General features: G+C 40.7%; 2 protein-coding genes across 7 annotated transcripts; one reads left to right on the top strand and one right to left on the bottom strand.

Annotated features, from left to right (window-relative positions):
* Positions 1-269: 269 nt before the first annotated feature.
* Positions 270-18,870, bottom strand: ENKUR (enkurin, TRPC channel interacting protein). Of its 3 annotated transcripts, none has more exons than XM_042476147.1 (6): positions 17,635-17,879; positions 11,456-11,556; positions 7,236-7,381; positions 4,409-4,635; positions 1,524-1,670; positions 270-865 (listed from the first exon to the last, which is right to left on the bottom strand). In XM_042476147.1, exons 2-6 carry the CDS (start codon positions 11,458-11,460, stop codon positions 692-694), a joined length of 699 nt encoding a protein of 232 aa, XP_042332081.1. In that variant the 5' UTR covers positions 11,461-11,556; positions 17,635-17,879; the 3' UTR covers positions 270-691. The 3 variants fall into 3 exon arrangements, with proteins under 3 accessions (XP_042332081.1, XP_042332078.1, XP_042332079.1); XM_042476144.1 differs by lacking the exon at positions 17,635-17,879 and adding an exon at positions 18,617-18,870 and having other exon boundaries at positions 273-865; positions 11,463-11,556; XM_042476145.1 differs by having other exon boundaries at positions 275-865; positions 11,463-11,556; positions 17,635-17,878.
* On the top strand, positions 17,874-25,120 carry THNSL1 (threonine synthase like 1). 4 transcript variants are annotated; one of them, XM_042476141.1, is made up of 4 exons: positions 17,885-18,003; positions 18,753-18,864; positions 20,175-20,280; positions 21,360-25,120. In XM_042476141.1, exon 4 carries the CDS (start codon positions 21,400-21,402, stop codon positions 23,617-23,619), a length of 2,220 nt encoding a protein of 739 aa, XP_042332075.1. In that variant the 5' UTR covers positions 17,885-18,003; positions 18,753-18,864; positions 20,175-20,280; positions 21,360-21,399; the 3' UTR covers positions 23,620-25,120. The 4 variants fall into 4 exon arrangements, with proteins under 4 accessions (XP_042332074.1, XP_042332075.1, XP_042332077.1 ...); XM_042476140.1 differs by lacking the exon at positions 18,753-18,864 and having other exon boundaries at positions 17,874-18,003; XM_042476143.1 differs by lacking the exons at positions 17,885-18,003; positions 18,753-18,864 and adding an exon at positions 18,885-18,994.
* The last annotated feature ends 1,670 nt before the right edge of the window (positions 25,121-26,790 follow it).

The raw sequence follows: 26,790 nt of genomic DNA, 5'->3' as shown, positions 1-26,790 counted from the left end.
TTTGTTTTTTCTTACTCTGAAATGATTTGTCAGTTTACATCAAGAAGAAACATGGTGGAAATTATGGTGAATGCCATTACATTAGTATTAAGAAAATTACAGGATTTGCTAATATTCAGGTTTTACCTCTTGTACCCTACATTATATTGTTGATGTGTGACAGAAACATTTGTTTGAAACTAGAGGAACAGCTACATCACTCCTGTGTTGGAATGGCTACATATTTATTTTTCTCAATTTCATCTTTTTGCAGGAAGACTATATCGAATTCCTAGCTTTTGTTGAACATGAACAAAGCTATAATGTAAAAACTAAACCACAGACAGAAGAAACATGAAGTCTTAAGGAAATTACTAGCACATTTTATTAACTACTGTATCTTGCATGCCATTCCCACCTTTTAACATTTAAATGTCTCTTTGAATTATGACTATTTATGATGACATGTTAGAAAGACCACTGAAGCTTTAGAGTACTATGTAAGATACAGCAATTTGAACAATCTGGAAAAAAATAAACTATTTATTTCAGAAAAATAAATAATAATTTTTTAAAAAAACTACTGCAGTGTAAAATATGAGAATAGTTAAAATGTAAATATTTTTCTACATGTTAATATATAGGTGTTTTCTTCTTCAATATTGAAAGTAAACTTTGTCCTCATTTCTTATTTTTTTTTCTAATGAGGTCCTCATTTGTTTGCAATATAAATCACTTTGTGTTTTTCAATTGTCTGAATGTCATGTTCCAACTGTTTCATCTGTGTCTCCAGCCTCTCTTTGTTAAGCTTCTTTGGTAGTGTATCGATCTCTACTGAAAGGCTCTGGAATGCCTGATGCACCTCTTCCCAGTTTTTCTTAAGGCCCTGTATCAAAAATATGAAAAGAAAATTTGCAACCACATTATAGGAACAAACACAAAGGCTTCAATCCTACATTTAGGAAATAATCTATGCACTAAAAAATTACCCTACACTGATAGTAGCTGCACCAAACTTTAATCTAGTTTGCTGCTGAGTAGGACTGTTTGGCTAACAGGATAATGTTTAATATACTTTCCTTAGATGAAGGCCCATTGAACGGAAGCAGAGGTTGCTCCAGAGCAAATATGAAATGTTTTACACAACAGTATTTCCCTGCTATACAACACTATACAACATCATTTTCCCAGTGTGCTAATGCAATAATACTTTTAAAAAGTAGAACGCCTGAGATTATTTTTTAAAATGGGCCCAAAACTTTGAACATTCTTGTAACTACAATTATGTTCTCTGTCTACAGTGAATACAATGAAGTAGGAATTATATATAGTATCTACTTTTCAAATCGAATTTATCACCTCATTCAAATTTGTCACATGCAGTAACTTGTTCAATCATAGATATAAATTATTCTATAGCTCCATCTAGTGAAAAACTACCTACACCAGCTATAAGCTTTTAGTAAACCCTTCAACTTTTGCCTGCATAGATATACCCATTTATCTTTTATTCATGAGACTCTCCTTGAAGTCAACCCACATACCTCCAGAAGACTTTCCCTCTCCTCATCAGAGAGCCTTTTCATAGCCTTTTGCCTGAGGGTCTCCCTGACATAGGCATCATATGCTTCCTGAGCTTTTTTTGCCTCTTCTGTTCTCTTAATTACATATTTTGGAGTAACACCATAATCCTACAAGAAAACAAAAATAACTTTAAAAACATCAGAAGGGGGAAAGGGCCCAAGTATAATATAGGTATTTACAGTAATCTGAATGATATGAAATTACACCAAAAAGCAACTTTAAACTTTGTAATTCATCTGATATTCCAACAGATAACTCCTGAGCTGAGTGTCAATCCTTCCCTAGCTAAAGCAGCACTAGAGAGGGAGATAGCAGCAGTCCTGAGAAAGCTCAAGATGTGCAAAGGGATACACCACATGGAAATAAAAGACATGCAAACAAAAACTGAGCATGCTCAATTGCCACTGAATGCTGACTGTCCGGGTGTCAGTGACAGAAAGAAAGCACAGAACTAGTCCATGCTGCAATTTTCTGTTGCAAGTCCCCACTTGTAATACTAACATAACCCCTCAAACCACAGTGGCATTTATGAAGGACTCATCAGATCTGAGTCTAAAGAAAGACATGCAAGCGAATGTTGCTAATGATTTGATGTATTTTTTAATTTTATAATCTTTGGCTAAACACAGAAAGCTTGCAGCAGCTGAAAAGAAATACACAGAAACATTTTCTGAAAGCTAAGTCAGCACTTATATAAATCATACGGATTCAGTGGATCAACTCTAGTTGGAACTAACAATTGGATTTAGGCCTTTATGTATATACGGACAGCCAGCATGGTGTAGTTAGTGGTTTGAGTGTTGAACTATGACTCTAGAGACTACGCTTGAATCTTCACTTGGCCATGGTAACCCACTAGCTGACTTTGGGGAAGTGATACACTCACCCTCAAAGGCAGCCAAAGGTAACCTTTTATGATGACCCTAAGGTGAAACTATTATAGGGCTTTCTTGCCAAGAAAGCAACATGATAGTTTCACCTTAGAGTCACCATAAGTTGGAAATGACTTAAAGGAGCACAACAACTTTATGAATGTAGAAAACTAACTGAAAACTGTGGAAGTGTTGATAGAAGACAGAAAGATCACAGGTTAGTCCGATACATGTCTATTGAGAAATACATCCAACTGAATTCAACAGGAGAAGATGACCATTTTATTCATTTATATCCTACCTTTCTCTCAATAATGAGACTCAAGTAGGGTTGCCATATCCCGGATTCTCCCGGGACATTCATGGTTTTTAGCTATTTGTAAATGTCCCAGCTTGTCCTGGCTCCCACCGCCTGAGTCCTGCTGCAGCAGCACCACGGCAGTGGCGGCATGCGAGACCTAGCTGCCTTTGGCCTGTTACAGACTGCCAAAATAAAGCTGCTTCGGGTCTCTTTGGTGCTTTGCTGTTTAAATGATGCATGCATCCTAAGAATCCGGAAGCTGCACCAAAGCTGCACTCCAGTGCTTAGGACTGGAGTGTGGCTTTGGCGCGACCTCCAGACTCTTAGGACCCATGCATCATTTAAATAGCATACCTCCAAAGAGACCCGAAGCAGCTTTATTTTGGCAGTCTGTAACAGGCCTTTAAGTCTCGCTGGGCTTGGAGGGAGTTTGGGGCAGGGCCTACAGTGCTATCTGCTGGGCCCTGGGAGCGAAGCCGGCACCGTGGCAAGGCCTCTCCTCCACCGCTGCCTCTGCTGCGGCCCCAAGGAGGAGGCCACCATGGCAAGGCCTCCTCCTCCTCCAGGTTTTTAAAAAAAGTACCAATGTTTTTGGTTGTGTCCTCCATTTTTCTTGAATGTCCTACATTTTGTGTGAATTTTGTCCTACATTTTGTCCTGGTTTCGTGGTAGCAAATTATGGCAACCCTAGACTCAAGGCAGCTACAACATATTTAAAAACAACACAGATTAAAACATCAACTGAATTTAAAAAGTTAAAACATTAAAGATTAAATATTGAAATTCATTAAAAGACAATATACAAACCTTAAAACGTCACTAACAGGATTAAAAGCCCACTGCAGTAGTTTCCAAAAGCCTGATGGCATAAAAATGTCTTTTAACCTGATGATGGGAGGACAGCAAGGACAGGAGTATTTTGGACTCCTGAAGGAGTTCCAAAGTTTGGAAGTAGCAGCACCAAATGAGACTAAGAAGGTAATGGGTTCTGTAATTTAAAGTTTTTTCTTTTTGAAAAACTAGGGTTTGTACTCATGACTTCAGGGAAAACTAAATACATAGCACAATCCTGTGCATGCTTACTTGGAAGTCAGTTCCACTTGATTCAATGATTCTTACTTTCTTGTAAAATCAAGAGAACATTTCCAAGTTGATATACTGTATATACTTGTCTATAAGTTGACCTCATGTATAAGTCGAGGGCAGGTTTTGGGTCAAAATTATGGATTTTGATATGAACTGTGGAAAAGTTGAGGATAAAATTTAGGGGCCTGTAACAAATGATGTAAAGGACAAAACAAAGGAAAATGATGCCAAATAACATAAAATTCTGCCAGGCATAACTGTTTCTGCTTACTCTAAAGGCTGAGTGGATGAAAGATAGAGGGGGAGTAGAGGGGGATCGGTGTTTCTTTTAGGTGCTCCTGGGATGGACTAAGTGCCCGCCTTTCACCACTCTACTCAGAGAAGGGTTAAAGTACAGTACTTACATTGACCTCTGGATAAGTCGACGAAGGTGTTTTTGGTCAGTTTTTTGACTAAAATTTCTATATTTACACATGAATATATACAGTATATAGGATTTAACATCTGGCTAGCTTTAAGTCAGAACCTATAAATAAACCAACGTATTCATCAGTTCCATTGTTGTTACAATTACTTATAAACATACCTTTTTCTTGAGGTATTTTGGAAGAAGTCCTGATGTTTCAAGGACAAATTTGTCTCCTTGCTTCCTGTCAACACAAAGTTTTTGTGGTTTCTTAGCCACTCCCATGATCACATTAGCTGCATTGGTACTTATAAAATTCTTGGTACACTGAACTCCCATAATTGGATGATCTGTTATTTTGGGCACAGCTGACTGTGACATTTTCTTACCGCCTTTATCTTTCTTTCCTGTGTTTTTTAATAAAATAAAAAGCCACAAAATTAAACAGAAATGTTCCAATATTTTAGATATCTCAAAAAATAAGACAAATCAAAATGAAACTTATAAATCTCTGTTACACAACAGCTAGGTATCTTCTACCTTTACCTTTGCACCTTTTTTGCGCTGCTGCTGCTTGATATTTCAACCTTGGGCAGCATGTTTCCTTATGACCATGTACATCACAAGAAGAATGATTATTGGGTGGGCAAGGTGTAATAAGTATTTAATAAAAGAGGGGTGACATCTCCTTGGTGACTGGTTAGACAGAGGTCTGCTATGGCCTGCCTCATAAATGAATTGAATAAGGCAGCTATAAACCATCTAGAGTAAGAATAGTATGTTTAGCACTGGCTAAGACACTTCCACAAAGGTCAAAAAGTAAGTTCCAAGATCTCATAGTTGTAAAGAGAATCAAAACAATGTGCAGGTGCTACACTAAAAGATTTCAAAAATGTACATTTTTTTAAACAATGGGCTTTGGGTGGTGCAGTGTTAGCCACTCAGTAACCGGCAGTTATGATCTCATTATTTTGAAGAAATAGTTCAAAATTATGAGTATGTGGAGTCAATAATACTGGATCTCTTCATTAACTGGAGCCTAAATCCCAATGCCTCTGGGCCATTTCTACTGGTGAAATGGGACTTATCATACTCCATCTCCTATGAAAGTGACAGTTCTTTTCAGCACTGCATATATTGTAAAGCTATTCTTCCATTCTGAAAGGTAATTAATTAATTAATAATAATTTGTTTTATTTATATACCGCTAGTCCAAAGATCATAGCAGTGAACAGCAAGTAAGCTAATTTGCCCCCAACAGTCTGGGTACTCATTTTAGCGACGTCAGAAGGATGCAAGCCTGAGTCGAGCTTGGGCCCTTTTGCTGGTCTTGAACTCGCAACCTTGTGGTTTGGAGTGAATGGCTGCAGTACAGGCATTTAACCACTGCGCCACCAGGGCTCCTTGTAACAAATGGATATTTCTACTAACTGGGTAAGCATGCAGTGCATACTTCTATTCTTTCATATTTTTAAAAAAATGCAGACATAGGAGAAAAATGGCAAGAGCCAGCATAGTAAAGGAAAGCAGCAAAGGAACTGTGCCCTTCCCAGAAGGCATCTGGCTCCATCCTGGCCTCTGAGGGAGAGAGGAGGTAGGCCAATCCCATCAGGCCTCCCCCAAAGGAACTGAGCCCTTCCCAGAAGGCATCTGGCTCCATCCTCCACTCCCTTCCCCTTTTGTGTCATGTCTTCTTAGATTGTAAGCCTGAGGGCAGGGAACCATCTAATTAAACGATTGTATGTACAGTGCTGTGTAAATTTACAGCACTATATAAATAAAGTTTAATAATAATAATAATAATAGTTGCTTAAGTGTTGGGACTACAACTCTGGAGACCAGGGTTAGATTTCCAGCTCAGCCATAAAACCCACTGGATGACCTTGGGCATGTCACATGCTTTTAACCTTAGGAAAAGGCAATGGTAAACCTCCTTTGAAATAATATTGCCAAGGAAACCCCGTAATAACTTTGCCTTAAGGATCGCCATAAGTTGGAAATGACTTGAAGGCACACAACAACAATGACAATAAATAAAACCAAACCAGAGGCAAAAAGTGCTCATGTAAATCTGTGGCTCCACTATAATCTTATTTTCCATAGACCACTTTGGAGTAGATATCAAGAAAATACTACATACATTGTCTTAAAGAGTTTTACATGGCACAGTATTCACCTCCCAGGCAATGCAGTAATCGGAGCATTATATCAACTCTAGAGAGATCTGATGTCAGATTTGTACTCAAATAGGCAATCGGGGTTGATTCTAAGCCATTTGTTGTATATTGGGTAGCTGTTAGAATGTAGAGAGCCAGGTTTTGGACTAGGCCTTGGAACCAAGATTTGAATTCCTGCTTGGCCATGGAAATTCACTAGGTGATCTTCAGCAAGTCAGTCTCAGAAGACAGTAATGGGAAGCCCCCTTTGAATAAATCTTGCCAAGAAAACCCCATGACAGGTTTGCCTTAGGGTCACCGTAAATCAGAAATTAAGGCACACAACAACAAAACTGTAAGAGTAAAGGGGGAGGTGTGGAAAGACAACTATGCAAATAAATAATAATTATCTTAGAGACTATCTCTGCTTATATCACCTACTGGCTTCTTATGTTCACATCTCTGCACACAATCTATACATCATTCCCGGGAAGAGGACCTGTTTAGCTGTGGCCCTGTGATTGCAAACCAACTGCCTACTGAAATAAGGAATCTTCCCTCCCTGTTTTCTTTTACGAAATTCAAAATCTTATTTTCTTATCAAGTTCTGGGTATTTATCCTGAAAGAGATTTTGATGGGGAGGTGGGATGTAAGCACTGTTTTGGCTAGGTTGTTTGTAGTTGCTTTGTGATGCTAGTCGTTTTTTTTATTGTGCGCTTGTCAATTATTTTCAGATAATTTGCTGTTTTCCTCTTGCTTTAAATATGTGCTAGAAAGAGTGCATATAAATGCTGTACATAAGTAAATATAGCAGAAAATGTATTCAAATATTGTTATTCTGAAAACTTACTCTTTGGTAACTTTGTTTCCTTTGAATGTTTCCGGAGGAAGTCTTTTGGAGCGGGCACCTGAACTTTTGCTGGTCCAATTGTTTTCCATTGTGCTTTACTTTGTTCTATTGTACGTTTCACATATGGTGTAAAGTTTGATACATATCTAGTGAAAATACACAAACAATAAAGTGAAAGAGAAGTTACAAATTACTTTACCCCACATATTACTGTGCCCTGTCTGCAGTTCTAAAAATCAAGTTTAATATTAAATATTTGAATGATCAGAATCATTTTGAACTTCTTTGTATATGAAAACAAAACATTGTATGTTTTACACTGCACTTCTATCCAGTATCCAATCAGCACATAGAATCATAGACTCACAGAGTTGGAAGAGACCACAAGGGTCATCCAGTCCAACCCTCTGGCATGCAGGAAATCTAAATCAAAGCATCCCCAACAGATGGCCATCAAGCCTCTGTTTAAAGACCTCTAAGGAAGGAGACTCCACTACACTCTGAGGGAGTGTGTTCCACTGTCGAACAGCCCTTACTGTCAGGAAGTTACTCCTAATGTTGAGGTGGAATCTCTTTTCCTGGAGCTTGCATCCATTGCTCTGGGTCCTAGCCTCTGGAGCAGCAGAAAACAAGCTTGCTCTCTCCTCAATATGACATCCCTTCAAGTATTTAAACAGGGCTATCATATCACCTATTAACCTTCTCTTCTCCAGGCTAGACATCCCCAGCTCTCTAAGTCTTTCCTCATAAGACATGGTTTCCAGACCCTTGCGCATTTTGGTCGCCCTCCTGTTTTGGACACACTCCAGTTTCTCAATGTCCTTTTTGAACTGTGGTGCCCAGAACTGGACACAATATTCCAGGTGGGGCCTGACCAGAGCAGAATAGAGTGGCACTATTACTTCCCTTGATATAGACACTATACTTGTATGGATGCAGCCTAAAATCACATTGGCCTTGTTAGCTGCCGCATCGCACTGTTGACTCATATTCAACTTGTGGTCTACTTGGACTCACAGATCCCTTTCACATGTAGTCTCGTTCAGCCAGGTGTCACCCACCCTATATCTATACATTTCATTTTTCCGCTCTAAGTGCAGTACCTTACATTTCTCTGTGTTGAAATTCATTTTGTTAGCTTTGGCCCAGCCTTTTAATCTATTAAGGTCATTCTGAAGTTTGATCCTGCCCTCAGGGGTATTAGTTACTCCTCCTAATTTGGTGTCATCTGCAAATTTGATAAGTATACCCCCAATTCTGTCCTCCAAGTCATTGATAAAGATGTTGAATAACACTGGCCCCAGGACAGAGCCCTGTGGGACCCCACTGGTCACTTCTCTCCAGGATGAAAAGGAGCCATTGTTGAGCACCCTTTGCGTTCGGTCAGTCAACCAATTACAAATCCATGTAACAGTTACGTTATCTAGCCCACATTTCACTAGCTTGTTTGCAAGAATGTCATGGGGAACCCTGTCAAAAGCCTTACTGAAATCAAGATATACTACAGTATAGCCACACATTTCCTTCATCTAACAAGATGGTAATTTTATAAAAAAAAGAGATTAGATTTGTCTGGCATGGCTTCTTTCTCTGAAACCATGTTGACTTTTCGTGATTATGGAATTGCCTTCTAAATGTTCACAGACACTCTGTTTAATGATCTGCTCTAAAATCTTTCCTGGTATCTATGTCAGACTAACTGGACGATAATTATTGGGATTCTCTCCCCCCCCCTTTTTTTTTGAAGATGGGAACAGCATTTGCCCTCCTCCGGTCTGCTGGGACTTCTCCTGTTCTCCAGGAGTTCTCAAAGATTATTGCTAATGGCTCCGATATTACATTTGCCAGTTCTTTTAATACCCTTGGATGTAGTTCATCTGGTCCTGGAGATTTATATTCGTTTACATTAACCAGATATTCCTGTACTATCTCTTTACTTATTCTCTGCTGAAATTCCCCTATTCTGTCCTCTGCTCCATTATCCTCAGGTTGAGCACCCCTTTCCTTTTCTGAGAAGACTGAGGCAAAGAAGGTGTTGAGTAATTCTGCCTTTTCTCTGTCCCCTGTTAGCATTTTGCCATCTTCTCCACGTAGTGGTCCTACCATTTCCTTCTTCCTTTTGCTGCAGACATATCCAAAAAAGCCCTTTTTGTTGTTCTTAACCTTTCTAGCAAGCCTGAGTTCAAGAAATAAAAGGAAGCAAAAAGAGGGCCTTGCTATTCCAAACTGCAAGTATTTGTGAACTGTGACCACATCATATTTTCTTTATTTCATCAGTTTAATACTCAGTTTGATTTGTAGTGAATTTCTCCCTCAGCTCACAATGACTTTGTGTAGTTCTGCTCACAGGGTGAGAAAGTTACAGCATTTGTCTGAGACAGTTAAATTAAATTTCAGTATTGATTTGCTGTTTATTTCGAAAGGAACGAGATGTGCAAAACCTTAAAACGATACTGAAAAACAGTAAAATATTTACATATCCTTATATAGTATGTAATGCATTTTATTAAGACCTTTGGTAGGAGTCCTTCTCCTGGGGCATTTATAGCACCCGCACTTGGAAAAGTAACTTCTTGGGTTACAACTCACAGAATCCACAACCCAGTATGCCTACTATGCTGACTGAAGGACCCTGGGAGTTATAGTCCCCAAAGTACCATTTATTTATTTAGGTATTTATATCCTACCCTTCAGCCTTAATGGCTCTCAGGGCGGCTTACAATTATTATTTTTAATCAGACAGTTCCCTGCCCTCAGGCTTACAATCTAAAAGACACGAAACAAAAGGAGAAGGTAATGGTGGAGGGAAAGGGGATGAGGTCCAGTGGTTCTTCTCTCCCTCTGAGGCCTGGACCAAGGCAGATGGATTGGAGGGAGGGCTCTTCCTTCTTCTTTATGCCCATGTAGGTGTTACTGGCAGTAGAAGAAACAGTACCAGCACCTACCATTCTTGACACTGGCTACTCCAAGCTCCTCTCACTCCCCATTTGCCCCCTTAGCCCTTTGGTGGGCAACTTTCTGGGGTGATGGAAGAAATATGTACTGTCACCTAGTAGAGGAAAAGTGAGCAGAGCTATTGCTTTACCTCTTCTGATGCCAACTGCCCATTTGCTCACCAGAATGACCAAATAAAAGCTGCCACTGGCCCTCTCTCTGTGTGAATCAGATGGAAATGAAGAAGAAGATCTGCCACCATTCCCATTACTAACGGCAAGAGCTTGTGTGACATCCCACTGGAGGGTAAAATTCCCAGAGCATCTCCAAGCTATGCTCAGTCCATCAGCAGAACAATTTAGAAGGGGAAACATGACAGAGAGTCATGCCAGGCAATATTATTTTCAGATATGGGGCATAAAACAGTACAGCTCTTTAATAGCATTTATATTAAAAATGTACAGTGTAAGTAGAGGAAAAGACTCAAGCAAAGATGTTTTTAAAAACAAATAAAATTTGCTATGCTATATAATATAAAATAAAAATAAATCTCCTCAGAGTAGCAATACATATGGGGCAGTCTGATGCTCTATCAGGGGCTTGGTAATGCTACTTTTTAAACTACAGTACAACTGGTCACACTGGTTGTGGGATTTTTGCAGTTAAACAACTAACTATTCCAGGCTATGTGCCATAGAATATTAACTAGGGGTGCATCTGCACTGCTGAAATAATGCAGTTTGACACCACTTTAACTGTCATGGCTCCTTTCCACAGAATCCTTGGATTTGTAGTTTTGATAAGCACACGCACTCTGGTAGAAAAGACTAAAGACCTTGTAAAACTACAATCCCAATATTCCATAGGATAGAGCTACAGCACTTAAAGTGGTGTCCAACTGCATTACTTTTTACAGTGTAGATACACGCTAAAATACCTTCATTCTGATAGCATTTATGCCCAGATACTGTAAGTATACGCAAGCTGTAGCTTTCCTCTTTATTTTGTCATGTTGGTCCATGAAATTGATTCCTGGACAGTGAGCATCAAGATAGTCTATAATTTTACTTAACGTATGTATCACTGAAGTTCTTAATAAATTAATTTCATCCAGAAGATAAAGTCTAGGTAATGTCAGACACCATCTTGCATCAAAAGGAATCATTTCACTGGAGGGTCTATATTTATTTTCTTCTAATATAAAAATTATTGCCAGCATAGGACAAACCACTTACTGACAAATGGAGAGCTTTGTCAAAATGGTCCCTATGGAAAAATGTTCTTACCCCATACCTTGGTGCCTTCAAAGGTTTCTCCACAATCCTTGGCAGAAGATTGTAAATGCTCTCCTCCGCACACAGCGCTGCCATCTTCACGCTGATAAGCTCTGCAGATGATTTAGTTTAAATTTCTCAGAGTATTAAATGAAAACCTATCCTGTGTCTCCTCTCTATCATTTCCCACACATATCCTGTCTGGTTTCCCTTCTTTCGTTTACATTCTACAGTACATACTCTTCTTCCACCTTCTCATCCTCTGCCCTTTTTTATCTCTCTCCTTCAAGCTGCATCCACACTGCAGAAATAATCCAGTTTGACACCACTTTAACTGCCATGGCTCAGTGTAATGGAATTCTGGGAATTGTAGTTAGTTGTGGCACCAGAGCTCTCTGACAGAGTAGGCCAAATGTCTCACCAAACTGCAATTCACAGAATTCCACAGCCCTAAATCACGGCAATTCAAATGAGGTTAAACTGGATTATTTCTGCAATGTGGATGCAGCCATTCTCTCTTTTAAAATCACTTATTATCACTACCATCCTGGTCTGTATGGGTGACCCTGTGTTCAAGACAAAGATATAGCCATTAGTCTGGAAAGTCAGCATGCAAAGGGATTCTGTAGCACCTTTGAGACTAACTGAAAGGAAGAATATGATAGCTTAAGCTTTCCTACTTCCTCAGATTCATAGGGTTTGCATTTGTCACTTGTGGCCAAGTCAGAACTTGCTATTGGAAAATAGTGCTCCACTCAAACATTCCCACATTCCCAAACATTTTTTCCAAAGAGCAGCAGCAGAGAAGACTTGCTCCTAGAACTCAGAGTACATTTCTGGAATCTAATCTGCACTGTAGAAATAATGCAGTTTGACACCGTGGCTCAACTGCCGTGGCTCAATACTATGAAATCCTGGGATTTGTAGTTGTGGCACCAGAGCGCTCTAACAGAGAAGGCTAAACAATTAACAAAACTACAAATCCTAAAATTCCATAGCAGAGCCACGGCATTTAAAGTGGTGTCAAACTGCATTATTTCTGCAGTGCAGATTAGACTCTGAAGACAAACAGGGCAGCAACAAACATTTTAGGCAATGGGCTGCTTAAGGACACAGTGCAAATGTTGAAAATAGTGTCTATTCCAGGATACAAGACTTGAAGTTGTTGAGATACTGTATATTCTTTGTGAAGTCAATTTACTATTCCACTACTATAGCCTGACACCTAAAGAAGTGACATAGTGTTTAATACAAGATACAAGATGGAAAGTTGGTATGATAGAGACAATTCTTTTCATGGACTTCCATTTAGCATTTTAGCAATTTAGTCAAGTACTGGTAGAGTAAGTACTGTTTGTCAGGTAAGCTAATTTTGCATAGTAATGTTTGTTACTTTCAGTATATGAGTATATAATTGTTAGTTACTTTCATGTTATTCTTTGGTTAGTGCAAATTCAGTTTATTATATTATTTGTAGTTATTCTTTGTATGTCTTCCAATTATCTTTTTGTTCATCTTTTTCTATTTTATTTGGTACCTACATGGCTCCCAAACACTGCAGAAACAGTTTTTTGTAGGTTTTTCAGGCTATGAGGCTGTGTTCCAGAAGAGTTTATTCCTGATGTTTCACCAGAATAAACTGTTCTGGATCATGGCCTCATGGCCCTAAAAACCCACAAAAAAATTAGGGATGCCAGCTGTGAAAGTCTTTGACTTCACACTGCAGAAATAAATCCGTTTGAGACCACTTTAACTCCCTTGGCTCAGTGGTAGGGAATCCTGGGAACTGTAGTTTATTATGACACCACAGCTCTCTGATAGAAAAGGCTAAATGTTTCACAAAACTACAGTTCCCAGAATTCCCTAGCATTGTGCCAGGGCAATTAAAGCGGTCTCAAACTGGATTATTTCTGCAGTGTGTTTTGGACCATGGTTTTCTCTAGTGTGTTAGGCACAGAAAAGGTTTTTCCCCTTTGATTTCAGCACAATGGACAAATGAAAGCAATAATTTAAATTTAGATTCAGTCAAGGGTTTGTTGCTAGCAAAGGACAATATCAAGCCTTTGTCTTGCTCAGAGTTCTGTAAGTATACTGCAAACCAACAGGGCATTTTAACAAAGATAAGATACCATAAGTAAGGCCCTGTCCAGATAGGCCATTAAGCATGTACTCAGTATGTGCTAGGGTTGCCCAGGAGTGTCCTTTTTAGACGCTCCCTAACCCTAGTATGTACTGAGTACGTAAAAATGGCGGCGTTCTGTCTACACGGGCGCCGCCATTTTGACGTAACAGCCATGTTGTGTCCAAACAGCGCGGCATGGCCGTTATGTCTTGTGCCGGTGAAGGTGCTTGTGGTGTCCTTTCAGCGATGCCCAAAGGAGCTCCAAAATGGAGCTCCTTTTGCGCCGCATATCACTGGCGCGGCCTTTACACGACCGCGCCAGCGATACTAAAGAGACTTGGCCCCTTTCTCTCTCTCTCCCTGCTGCTGTTGGGGTGTCCTTGAGGCATGAAGCCCCAAGGACACCCCTTTCCAGGCAGCGGGGAAGCAGCCTTTTGCCGCTTCCCCGAGGCCAGGAAAAGTGGCAGATCGGGGCCTCCAGGGCTGCCGCTGTGGCAGCTCAGGCCCCGATCTGTAGGGGAAAGGGGTGGGTGCAGGCCGCCCCAAAGGGGCAGTCTGTATCCCGCCTAACTTTCCTAAAATAAATAACATATAAATAAATAAGCGCTGGGCATAGGTCTCATATGGAACCAGCATAGTGTACTGGGTTGCACACTGAATTATGTCCCTGGAGACTAAGGTTAAAATCCCAGCTTAGCCATGGAAGCCAACTGGGTGGCCTTGGGCAAGTCACACTCTCTCAGCCTCAGAGGAAGGCAATGGCAAACCCCTTCTGAACCAATCTTGCCAAGAAAACCCCTGATAGGTTCGCCATTAGTCAGAAATGACCTGAAGGAACACAGTAACAAACTTTTGAAAGGAGGGAACTTCCCAAAAGAGAGCCAGCATGATATAGTGGTTTCAGTTTTGGACTGTGACTTTGGAGACCAGGGTTCGAATCCTGGCTCAGCCACGGAAACCCACTGGGTGACCTTGGGCAAGTACACTCTCTTAGCCTCAAGGGAAGGCAATGGCAAACCTCTTCTGAACAAATCTTCCAAAGAATACCCCTATGGTAGGTTGGCCTTAGGGTTGCCATAAGTCAGAAACAACTTGAAGGCACACAACACACACAGTAAAATACAGCTATCTGTCACATAGCTGTAAATACACTCTTATGAAATGAATTAATATTTATATTAGTGTTTTTAGCTTTTATTTGGTCACGTCTTACATTTTCACTTGAATGTCCTATGTTTTGAGGTGCCTTGGCAGTGAGGACATTTGGTCACCCTGCATGAAATTCACTGGGCTGAACTGGGACAAGTCACACTCTCTCAGCCTCATGGCAAACCTCCTCTGAAGAAAATTGCCAAGGAATCCCCATGACAGTTTCGCCTTAGGGTCAACATAAGTCGGAAAAGACATGATGGCACACAATAGCAACAACAAAATATAAAAACAGAACCCTTTAAGTATATTGTTACAGTTAACCTCTGAAGCAAGTCACATTCTCTCAACCTCAGGGCAAGCAACCCCCCTCTGAAGAAAATCTGTCCTGAAAAACCTCATCTCCGGTGGCCACCTTGCATGAAACCCAATGGGTGAATTGGGACGAGTCACACTCTCTCAGCCTCAGAGGACAGCCATGATAAACACCCTCTGAAGAAAACCTGCCAAGGAAAGCCTCATCTGCAGTGGCCACCCTGGATGAAAGTCGAAGGCTTTCACGGCCGGCATCCATAGTCTATGCAGCCATGTTCTAGAAGAGTTTATTCCTGACATTTCACCTGCATCTGTGGCTGGCATCTTCAGAGAATGCTGGCATGGAAGTGAGTGGGGTAGATATATACTGTGTGACCCTAGCTTGGGAGGAGTGATTTACCGTATATAATCGACTATAGGTCATCTTCATGTATAAGCTTCCGGGCCCAGTACAAGGTGTTGGTTATCACCTTTAAAGCCCTAAATGGCTTGGGTCCAAACTATCTTAGAGACCGCCTCCTCCCGTACAATCCTCCCCGCGCTCTCCGGTCCTCTGGGAGGAACTTACTGCAGCCTCTAAAATCTAGGCTTGCGGCAACCTCCCAGAGGGCGTTCTCTGCTGTCGCCCCCAAACTCTGGAACGACCTGCCGGATGAGATCCGTCGGATAACATCATTAGACAGCTTTAAAAAAGCGGTCAAGACGGATCTCTTCCGGCAGGCCTTTCCAGATTAACCATCCCGGCCTGGGCTCCCTGATTCCCTCATTCCTCCCGTGGCCCCATCTTAGAGATGGTTGAGGATCAACAGAGGGATATCAGGGTTTTTAGTTTTAATTGCTGTTTTTATCCTTGATATTGTATTTTTAATATGTTATACTATTTAATACTGTCTTAAGGGGGGGAGGGATAAAGTGTTTTTAATTGTCATATTTTATATTTTACTGTTGTTAACCGCTCGGATTGGTTTGTCAGAGAGCGGTATACAAATAAATATTATTATTATTATTATTATAAGCTGAGGACAGTTTTTTGAAGCAAAATTATGGATTTTGATATGACCCTTGGATAAGTCATGGCTAAAACTTAGGGGCATGTAACAAAGGATCTAAGCAAAGGAAAACAATGCCAAAGAACCTACAAAATTATGGCAGGCATAACTGTATTAGCTCACACTAAAGGCTGGGTGGAAGAGAGAGTAGTTCAGTGCTTCCAGGACAGATTGCACTCTTGCTTTTCCCTTTTTAATAGGAGTTAATATATAAAATTTACATTTGACCCGTGGAAAAGTCGACCTAGGTTTTTGGGGTCAATTTTGTGACTAAAATTTATAGACTTATACATGAATATACATGTTATTCTGTATATTGTTCTGTTGTTGAATGACAAGGCCTCAGGGTGGGAGGATGTGCAAGGAGGATTGATATCTGCCTAATTAGAGATCCATTTGCTGGGGAAAAACCTACCCCTGTTTGGTTTTCATTTGCATTTTGCTTGTGTCTTTATTTTAGTGTTTTTTCAGGACTGGTAGCGAGACTTTGTTCACTTTAAGGGTTTCTTCTTTCCTGTTGAAGTTGTCCAAAATGAAGACCCAGCAAAATGCAAATTGGAAACCATCCAGGATCAGGGTTTTTTCCCCAGCAGACGATTGACCATGAATTGAACAGACACGAAGCATAGAGTTGGAAGAGACCACAAGGGCCATCCAGTCCAACCCCATTCTGCCATGCAGGAACTCTCAGTCAAAGCATCCCCATTGACAGATGGCCATCCAGCCTCTGTTTAAAGGCCTCCAAGGAAGGAGACTCCACTGCACTCCGAGGGAGTTTGTTCCACTGTCAAACAGCCCTTACTGTCAGGAAGTTCCTCCTAATGTTGAGGTGGAATCTCTTTTCCTGCAACTTGCATCCATTACTCTGGGTCCTAGTCTCTGGAGCAGCAGAAAACAAGCTTGCTCCCTCCTCAATATGACATCCCTTCAAGTATTTAAACAGGGCTATCATATCACCCCTTAACCTTCTCTTCTCCAGGCTAAACATCCCCAGCTCCATAAGGCATTCCTCATAGGACATGGTTTCCAGACCCCTCACCATTTTGGCTGCCTTCCTCTTTTGGACACGCTCCAATTTATCAACTATTAACTACTCTGGATGCCATGGAGGAAAGGTGGGATTAAAAAAAGCCTCTTTGTATATCCTCCCAACGCTGAGGCCTTTGCCATTCAACAACAGGAGAATACACAGAGTAACATGTAAATCACTCCTCCCAATCCAGGGTCACACACACAATATATATATATATACACACACACCCCACTGTCTTCCATGCCAGCATTCTCTGAAGATGCCAGCCACAGGGGCCAGTGAAACATCAGGAATAAACTCTTCTAGAACATGGTCACATAGCCCTGAAAAGCCCACAAAAACCCACTGTGTGGCCTTGGGCAAGTCACACTCTCTCAGCCTCAGAGGATGGCCATGGCAAATAAAGCCCCTTGAAGAAAAAGCCATTTGTGGTGAGGGCATGTCTGCCCACCCTGTTCTCCCCCCCCCCACCATCCAGGAAACGTGTTTGCCTGCAAGTTACACGCGTAACGTCTGAACCCACCTAAGAAAGGGGCTGGGATTGCCTATTCCTTCCCTACCGCCTCCCTTCGCGGCTTCTTCTTCCTCCTATTTCCTTCTCCTCCTCCTTTTCCTCCCGGCCCTTCTTCCTCTCATTCGAACCCAGACACAGCCAAGTGTGCTACATGACCACTGTTTGGTTGCCCTGGGATACAATCGCTTGGCAACGTGTATCTCTAGAACAGGCGAGCGCCTTTGTGACGCCATTTCCGGAACCAGGAAGAACAATGGACCTGAAGAAAGAGGGAAGTAGGAGTAGTGCGCAGGCGCGGCGGCTGGACGCTGCGAAAGCGAGAGAGAGAGAGAGAAGAGGACCTCTGGTGGGGAGGTTGCGCATGCGCAGAAGGAGCAGGTGTGTGCCAACTGCGTAATGGCGGCGGAGGGAAGGAGGCTGGAGGGAGGAGGCAGTTTGAAGCAAGGGGCCTTTCTCTCAGCTGAGAGACAGCTTGGTGTAGTGGGTTGGGGCGTTGAACTACGACTCTGGAGGCCAGTGTTGCATTCCCAGCTGGGCCATGGAAACCCCGTGGGTGACCATGGTCAAGTCACACTCTCTCAGCCTCAGAGGATGGCCAGGGCAAAGGCAAGGGCAAACCCACCCTGAGGAAAGAAAACCCATAGTAGGTCCCTCTTAGGGTCGCCCTAAGTCAGAAACAGCATGAAGGCACACAACAACAACAACAACAACATAGTTTTACACTCTCTCAGCCTCAGAGGATGCCATGGTAAAGGCATTCCCTTTGAGGAAAACCCCATAGTAGGTCCCCCTTAGGGTTGCCATAAGTCAGAAATGGATTGAAGGCACACAACAACAACAAAGTTTTACACTCAGCCAAAATCCACAAAGCAGCGATACTTTTATTGGCCAACCAAAATGCGCACAAAATACTGTTGCATGTTTTCGAAACAATATCCCAAATCTACAAAGCGGTGGTGCCTTCATTGGCCAGCCAAAATGCTCAAAATACCTGTTGCAAGTTTCCAAAGCTCCAACAACTTCACCATTCTGCAAAGATGTTAAAAATCTTTCAGGAGAGAAAAAAAATTATGACAATATTAGTCACAAGTCTACATTTTGTGCAGATGTTGCTGTTCTCATTTCAGGTGTTGCTGGAAGGACCTTCATCTAGGCTGGCTCCTCCTGCTTCCGGCTGCAACACCTAAAATGAGAAAAATGGATTTATCCTTGTTACCTAAAACAACTGGTTTTTACACAGTATGTGTTTGCATTTTAGATATAAATCAGAGAAATACAAGGTCATGTTTATCAAAACTTTTCCTCAGAATGTGGAATGAGGATTACACACGTATTGTTGTAAAGGACCGTGTAGAAAATCTCCCGCATGGTAGTAGCTTACATTTTATTGGCAAATATTTTAAAAAGAGGTTGACTCTGATGTAACGGTCTGTTTATCTTTCTCTTTTCCTATTTATCTTTCTCTTTTCCTTGCTGTTTGTTGTTACTTTTGAAGTCTGTAACATGTCTAATATTGTAATTAAGTACAGTTCAAATCAATCTCAGAGTTGGCCCTTAACGACAATGGGCTAAATCCAGAACATGTTACTGATACCTAGATGCCACTGAATTTGATGAGATTAAATTTAGGTCCCACTGATTTCCATGGGAAATATGTTTGTCTGAATCCAACCCATTATTTTTTTCATTACTCAGTACAGACAAAGGGATTACCCAGTAGCTTTATCTAATGCTGGACTGGGGGAAGGTATGGTCCTCCAGGAGCTGGACTGCAATTCCTATGATCCATGTTGCCCAGTGCTGAGAGAGGCTGCAGCCTGACAACATCTGTATGATCTACTGTTTTCAGTGAGGCAATTTGTGCTACTGAGTACTAAACACAAAACAAAAATTGGGGTGGATCCAGATTTAGAGTGCATCTATACTGTAGATTATGCAGTTTGGCAGCACTTTAACTGCCATGGCTCCATCCTACAGAGACCTGGGAATTGTAATTTTGTGAGAGACAGCATCACTCTTTGGCAAAGAAGGTTAAAGACCTTGTGAAACTACAGATCCCAGGATTCCATAGAATAGGATTGACTTAAAGGATGGAGCTACATAGGAGGGAGCTACAGCACTTAAAAGTGTTGCCAGACTATTATTTCGACAATGTAGATGCAGCCTCAGTCAGGTAGACTCCCATATGATTTCACTGGCTCTGCTGTAAGTATGATTCTATCAAGATCCAAATGTTGTTTTTACGTTCTCATTATACAGTACCTTATTATGTTTCTGAGCTAAGCTGTTTTAATTTTGAACAAGTAAAGAAATCAAACAAGGTTTTTCTAGTCTCTTCGCTATGGCATAATAGTGTGCACTGTTTGTTCATGTTCATATTGATTTCCCTGAACAAACAAAATGAAACCACAGTCTTGGCAACACATGTGTTTTTATCATTGCTGAGGAGCCCTCTTGGCCCTGTGCTTGTTCATCCATTCCCTCTGGAGAGCCGTTGCTTGTGTAGCGTTCACCTCACTCTGATCATCTGTCTCTTTTCTTTTATTCAGTCTAGATTAAGTTTAAAAGAGCCAAACGTGGTTCCTGTGCAGGAGCACTTCACAGATAACAATTGAGTGCATGTACCTGGAAAAAAACTGAGCTGCTCTCATAACAGTAAGTTCTGAGTGCTATCTTAATTTAAATCCCATTATTCAGTGGTTGTTTGTTAAGGGTACAAAGTATATTTAGATGTTAAGAAGGATTTTTTAAATAACATTTCCCAATGCAACATCCCACAGATGTGTGAACGACAACCCCATCATCCCAATTCAATATGGCCAAATTGGCTGGAAGTCATTGGGTTTGTAGTCCAGCACAATTGGAGGCTATACCATAGAGGCAGTTGTAGAAATGGACATGCTGTGCTCTGAATTCATTAAAGTCACTGAGAAGTTTGCCATCTGACAGTCCAGTGGAAGCTCATACCCGTGCTTTATTATTATTATTATTATTATTATTATTATTAACAAATAAGTTATCCTATAATTCTGTTGTAATCAATGACTGTATTATATTAATGACATCCTGAGGGGGTTAGCTTTAATGTATCTCAAATGAATCTGTGAGGGAGGTGGAACTGATGTGGTTAGAAGCACTAAGGCATTTTAATTGATTCTGAGAATGGTGTCTTTCTAAAATCAGTACCATTATTGAGTGTTCCTGTTATGTCTGAGGTTCCTGTTAGGCTAGAACCGTTCTATTTGTAACTGTAAGCTAAACGGACGTGTTCAGCTATGACACATGCAGAAAATAAACTATAAGAATTTTATGTAAGATATAGTGGCTGATTTTTGTGTACATAATTGTTTTTTCAGAGTAGACATTTTTCAATGGACACACCTTTTTAAAATATATTTTTATTAATACAACTGTTTTACAGATTTTTTTAAAAAAATGTACTCACTTAAGAACAACAATAAAAAAAACACAGGTGCACCTTTAAAGGTGAAATTTTGCTTCCTGTATAAAATTCACATATGCTGAAATCCAATACTGTTCTAACCTTGTTTGTTGTGGAATGTGATCTGATATAAATCAGGGTCTCAGCAGGATGATAGAACTTGTTAAAAACATGCCCCTCTACAAGAGGATAGAAGCAGTAAAAATGCCTTTGTATTTTAAAAGCCAGGTTGTTGGGGTATAAACTATTTTTCTGTGGCTAACTGGGTTTTTTTCTCTCCTCTTGTTTGAAGCATTTCTATTTCTTGTGAAATCGGTGTGAGGGGAAAAAAGATGTTTCACGGGATTCGGAATAGGAATCTGAAACTACTGACTGAAATCATGATTTGTGATGCACATTTCAAGTTGTTTTTTTCAAGAAGTTTTGCACTTGCCTGGAAGCCATGGATGTCAATGCATAATCTTCTTGGAAACAAGAATATTGTCCTTATGGGACCGCCTGGTTCTGGGAAAACTACAGTAGGAAAGATAATAGGGCAGAAATTGGATGCTTCTTTCATAGATGTGGATGATGACATTCTTGAAACAACCTGGAATATGAGTGTGGCAGAAAAACTGAAGGAAGTTGGTAGTGAGCAATTTTTAGAAGAGGAAGGAAAAGCTCTGTTAAATCTTTCAGTGTCTGGAAGTGTAGTTTCTCTTTCTGGGTCTAACCCAATGAATGCTGCTGGTATGGAGCATGTGAAGAAAAATGGGATTGTAGTGTATTTGGACGTACCCTCACCACACATAAAGGATCGGCTGCAGTTAATGAAAGTGGATCGTATTGTAGGACAGGGTCCGGGAACTTCAATCAAAGACATACTTGAGTTTAGGAAGCAGTTTTACAGGAAGTGGCACGATGTACGTGTTCTCTGTGAAGATGGAATTACAGCAGAGGCTGTAGCTGACAAAGTGCTTCATGCAGTTAAGTGGTACCAAGATTCAGAATCAGAAGGCTTCATTTCAACCAGGAGTCTACGAGACAGTAAAAAATCTGAGCAAAATAATTCTACTAAATATTTCAGTGATGCTGTGGTTGAGGGCCTGGCACCTGATGGTGGACTCTTTGTTCCTGAGATGGGACTTCCAAAATTCACTTCTGGAGAATGGCAAAATTTATTAGGGGCAACCTATACTGAAAGAGCTCAGATAATATTGGAAAGGTGCATACACCCAGTTGATGTTCCTGCTTCCCAGTTGTGGGAAATGGTTGAGACTGCATATGGACAAAATTTTACATGTACTAAAATTGCTCCTGTTAGGCATCTGACAGGCAATCAGTTCCTTCTGGAGCTGTTTCATGGACCAACAGCTTCATTTAAGGATTTGGCATTACAGTTGATGCCTCATCTTTTTGCATACTGCATCCCCAAAAGCTGCAATTATTTGATCCTAGTAGCTACTTCAGGTGACACAGGAAGTGCAGTCTTAGATGGTTTTAGTCGGCTTAAGGAGACGGATAAGCAACGGATTGCTGTGATCACTTTCTTTCCCCAAGATGGAGTTAGCCAGATACAGAAATTGCAGATGATCAGCTGCCAGGAAGCCAATACAAAAGCAGTAGGTGTCAAATCTGATTTTGATTTCTGCCAGTCAGCCATTAAGCAAATATTTACCAATTCAGATTATACCGGCTACCTCACAATGGAATATGGGACAACCTTAAGTGCAGCAAACTCTATAAACTGGGCACGCTTGCTTCCCCAAGTGGTTTATCATGCTTCTGCCTACCTGAACCTTGTTGAGCAAGGTACCATTTCTTTTGGGAACCCTGTGGATGTCTGTATTCCCACGGGAAACTTTGGCAATATATTAGCAGCAATGTATGCAAAAATGATGGGAATTCCCATACGGAAATGTATCTGTGCCTCCAATCAAAACAATGTTTTGACTGAGTTTATAAGGACAGGCTTGTACAGCTTAAAGGGGAGAGAATTAATGCAAAGTTTCTCCCCAGCAGTGGACATTTTGAAGTCTTCCAACCTTGAACGGCATTTGCACTGGATTGCTAATGGAGATGGACAGCTGGTGACACAATTGTTTAGCTGTCTGGAAAATCAGCACTACTTCCAGTTGCAGGGAGAGCTCCTTAGAAAGCTTCAGCAGGACTTGGTGGCTGACTGGTGCTCTGAAGAGGACTGCCTGGCTGCCATTCACTCTGTGTTCAGTACTACAGGATACATTATGGACACACATACAGCCATTGCAAAAGTAGTTGCAGATCGACTGCAAGATAAAACTTGTCCTGTGATCATTAGTTCAACTGCTCATTATTCCAAGTTTGCACCTGCTGTTCTACAGGCCTTGAGGATTGGTGAAATAAAACAGACGCCATTAAGCCAGCTTCACTTATTAAACTCGTATAACCCTTTGCCTCCAGTCCATAGGGGCCTGTTAGAGACACTGAAAAAGAATGAGAAACAGAACTATGAGATCTGTGCTGCAGACATGAATGCCTTTATGAAACACATTGAAGCCTTAATACAAAACCACTTCATGAGGGTTTTCTAACAGAAAGCATACTTGGCATTTATCATTTGTTCTGTTTTGAATTTCACCCTCACTAAAAGGGGGTGATAATAAATGTTAGTCAGTGTTGTTAAATTTAATGAATTACATTGCCCGATATTTACATGAACATTGAGTGTGACAAAGGAAACTGAATATTATTGAACAATAATGTCATATTTAGAAATGCAAGATAGCTGGTGTTTGTCCAAAAAAAGATAGTAAGATCAAAATGTCTGCTTCTGGTTCTCAGAGAAGTTACATTTTGGAACTCGAGGGCTGTTATCATTTTGGACTTCAAGCCAGGGTTATGTAGTAGTTTAAGTGTTGGATTACAACTCTGGGAGACCAGAGTTTAATTCTCCCCTTATTTCCCTTGGTAATGGAAACCCACTGGGTGAACTTGGACAAGACACATTCTCTCAGCCTCAGAGGAAGGCAATGGCAAACCCCCTCTGAACAAATCTTGGCAAGAAAACCCTATGACATTAACCTTGGGATCACTGAAAGTCAGAAATAACTTGAAGGCACACAGCAACAACATCATATATGCTATCACGAGTCAAGCAGAAGGTTCAGCAGGAATTCTAACAAATGGGAGAGACTGTTTATGGATTTCCCACTATAATATTTAGTTGAACCCTAGATACTCTAGAAACCTTAGCAAGAGATAAGGAAGGATACAAAATAAATGCTAAAGGTTGAGTAAAATTTCACTTTGTGTATTTAAATCAAAGAAATCTATGAAACATGTGAATTGGTACAGCATTTGGTTGGCTTTGTTTTAGCTGCCCAGCAGGTTGGAAGCACATGGAAGTAATCTAAAAGAGAGTGATTATTTCAAGAGAGTGATCAAGAAGTGTAAACATAACTTCACATTACAGGCATAATGACCACAGCCAGATTTGAGGGGACAGAGCCAGAACTGGTCACAACTAATTTAATTCTGATTGCTTTCAGTGGGTCTGCTCTAAGTCTGAATCCATTTAGATTTAGCTAAAGAAATGTAAACAAAAACAAAAACAATGAACATTCTCCACTCTTCTTAGCATAACCTCACAGAAGTGCAAAACTATGAAGGGATATAGGACCTTAAGCCAGGCTAAACTATTTGCCCATCAAGTTTAATATTATCTGCTTTGACTGGCAGCAGCTTTCCAAGTTCTCAGGATCTAGATCTTTTGCATCCTCAGCTATCTCATCTTTGTAGCTGGACACAGTAGAAATTGAATCTGAATGAAATAGCTCAGTTCTACTAAAGCCAGTTCTAAATGTATAGTATAATCAGTTAATATGGCATCCTTTTCTACCCTCTCCCCAACATGAAAGCAAATTTTGAGAGTGCAGTTCTGTTAGGTTGTTAAATTGTAAACAAAGAGACCTGTGATCCTCTTATAAAGGCTACCAAATATATTGTGGCATGAGCTGTTGCAGGCAATTGTCTACTACTCCATCAGGTGTATCTACCAAGCTAATAAAGGAATAGATTGTTTTTAAGAAATAATTTGTAAGCCTCTATTTGTAAAGCAAATCAGCTTTTTACAGATACCTGTTATTTTCAGCTCTTAACCACAAGATGGCATTCCTAACAGTTTGCTGATTATAATTGACTAATAAAATGTCAAAGTTGAGACTTGCATTAAGGGACAAGTTTTTTATATTGTTAAACTATAATAAGTAGAGTGGGAAATTAATTCCAATCCCTGTAAGTAAATCTGTTTTGGGAAACATGCAAAGAAACACATTGTGCTAAAATATTTCTGGGAGAACTTTTTCTGTCTTCCTCAGCAATGACATGTTGGTCTCATGGGTAGGATCTTCTTCCATAGTCAAGCCATACAACTGTATTCCCATTTGCTTTACACTAAATTGGGATTTGCTCTGATAGTAGACTAGGGACCAGAACACACTACATAAATAATCCATTTTTAGACCACTTTAACTGCCCTGGCTCAGTGCTAGGCAATCCTGGGAATTGTATTGTGGCACTAGAGCTCTATGACAGAGAAGACTAGATGTCTCACAAAACTACAGTTCCCAGAATTCCCTAGCATTGAGCCAGGGTAACTAAAGTGGTCTCAGACTGAATTATTTTGCAGTGTGTTTTGGATCTGGGTTGCTTCCTTTTTCATAGAACAATATGTAAGCAAATTCATGATTTATATATTTATATAAAATCTAGCTCTCCTGGGTGGTTGTTTTATGCTCAGAATAACCCTAGGGGTTATGACACTGCAGTCTCCTTGCATTAGTTGCCAGCAGGTTTGTGGAGACATTTTGTTATTGTCAGATTTATTGCATATATCACTGAGACTACTGAATTGCCACCCCTGTGCTTACACTGTTTATATAAAAGCAAGTCTCATTGATACCGGCTGTCTTTGAGTTCGGTAGTAAGTTAAATTTGTCTGCTCAGCATCTACGGTTAGGTACTCTGCAATTAGGAAAATGTCCTGCATGAAGACGTACAGCAAGGATGGGCAATTGTAGTAGAATCCATCAAAAGCATCCTGCCACCACTGCTTAAATTTGACACAAAGGAAATTGTTTTCCCCCATGTCCAGTTACAGGACTAAAACATGGCATTTGGAGTCTTAATGTGTCTTATTCCAGCATCAAATGGGGTGTGTGAGTGTGGCTAGGTACCATGCTGCTAAATTGCAGTCCAGCACAAAATTGTTTTTGGGTTCCTGCCAAAATTGGTGCAGAAGAACCCACAGTTTCCATGTTGGCCATTCCACAACACAAAAAGACACAACTTATTTGTGTGTCCATGCCTTCGTGACACTTGTAGACTAATGACAACCCCATTAATTTCATAGGGTTTTCTTAGAGAAGCTGAAATGGGAGCGATAGAAATGACTTGGCTAGGAGGAATGACAACACCTATTGCCATTGCACTAAGCAGTAATCCTTTTTTTTCCTTCCTGCCTGCCTGCTGCCATCATGGTGATGTGGCACACACAACGAAGCAGGTACTTTGGAGTGGGGAAGCCTCTTCCATATGTCTGCATTACCACTGCAGTTCTATCTGGCTTTTCTGCATATTTAACATTCCATTTAATGAGAAACTTTCTGAGAGTAGCCATGCTCTGTTTTAGTCAATAACCCCCAGGCAGCATATTATGCCACTCTTCTGTCCTCCTTGCTTGGGTTGTGTCTGCTCTTAGGAGT

This window comes from Sceloporus undulatus, chromosome 6, assembly GCF_019175285.1.
Source record: "Sceloporus undulatus isolate JIND9_A2432 ecotype Alabama chromosome 6, SceUnd_v1.1, whole genome shotgun sequence".
NCBI classification, from domain to species: domain Eukaryota; kingdom Metazoa; phylum Chordata; class Lepidosauria; order Squamata; family Phrynosomatidae; genus Sceloporus; species Sceloporus undulatus.
This window is presented reverse-complemented; position numbering and strand designations above follow the sequence as displayed.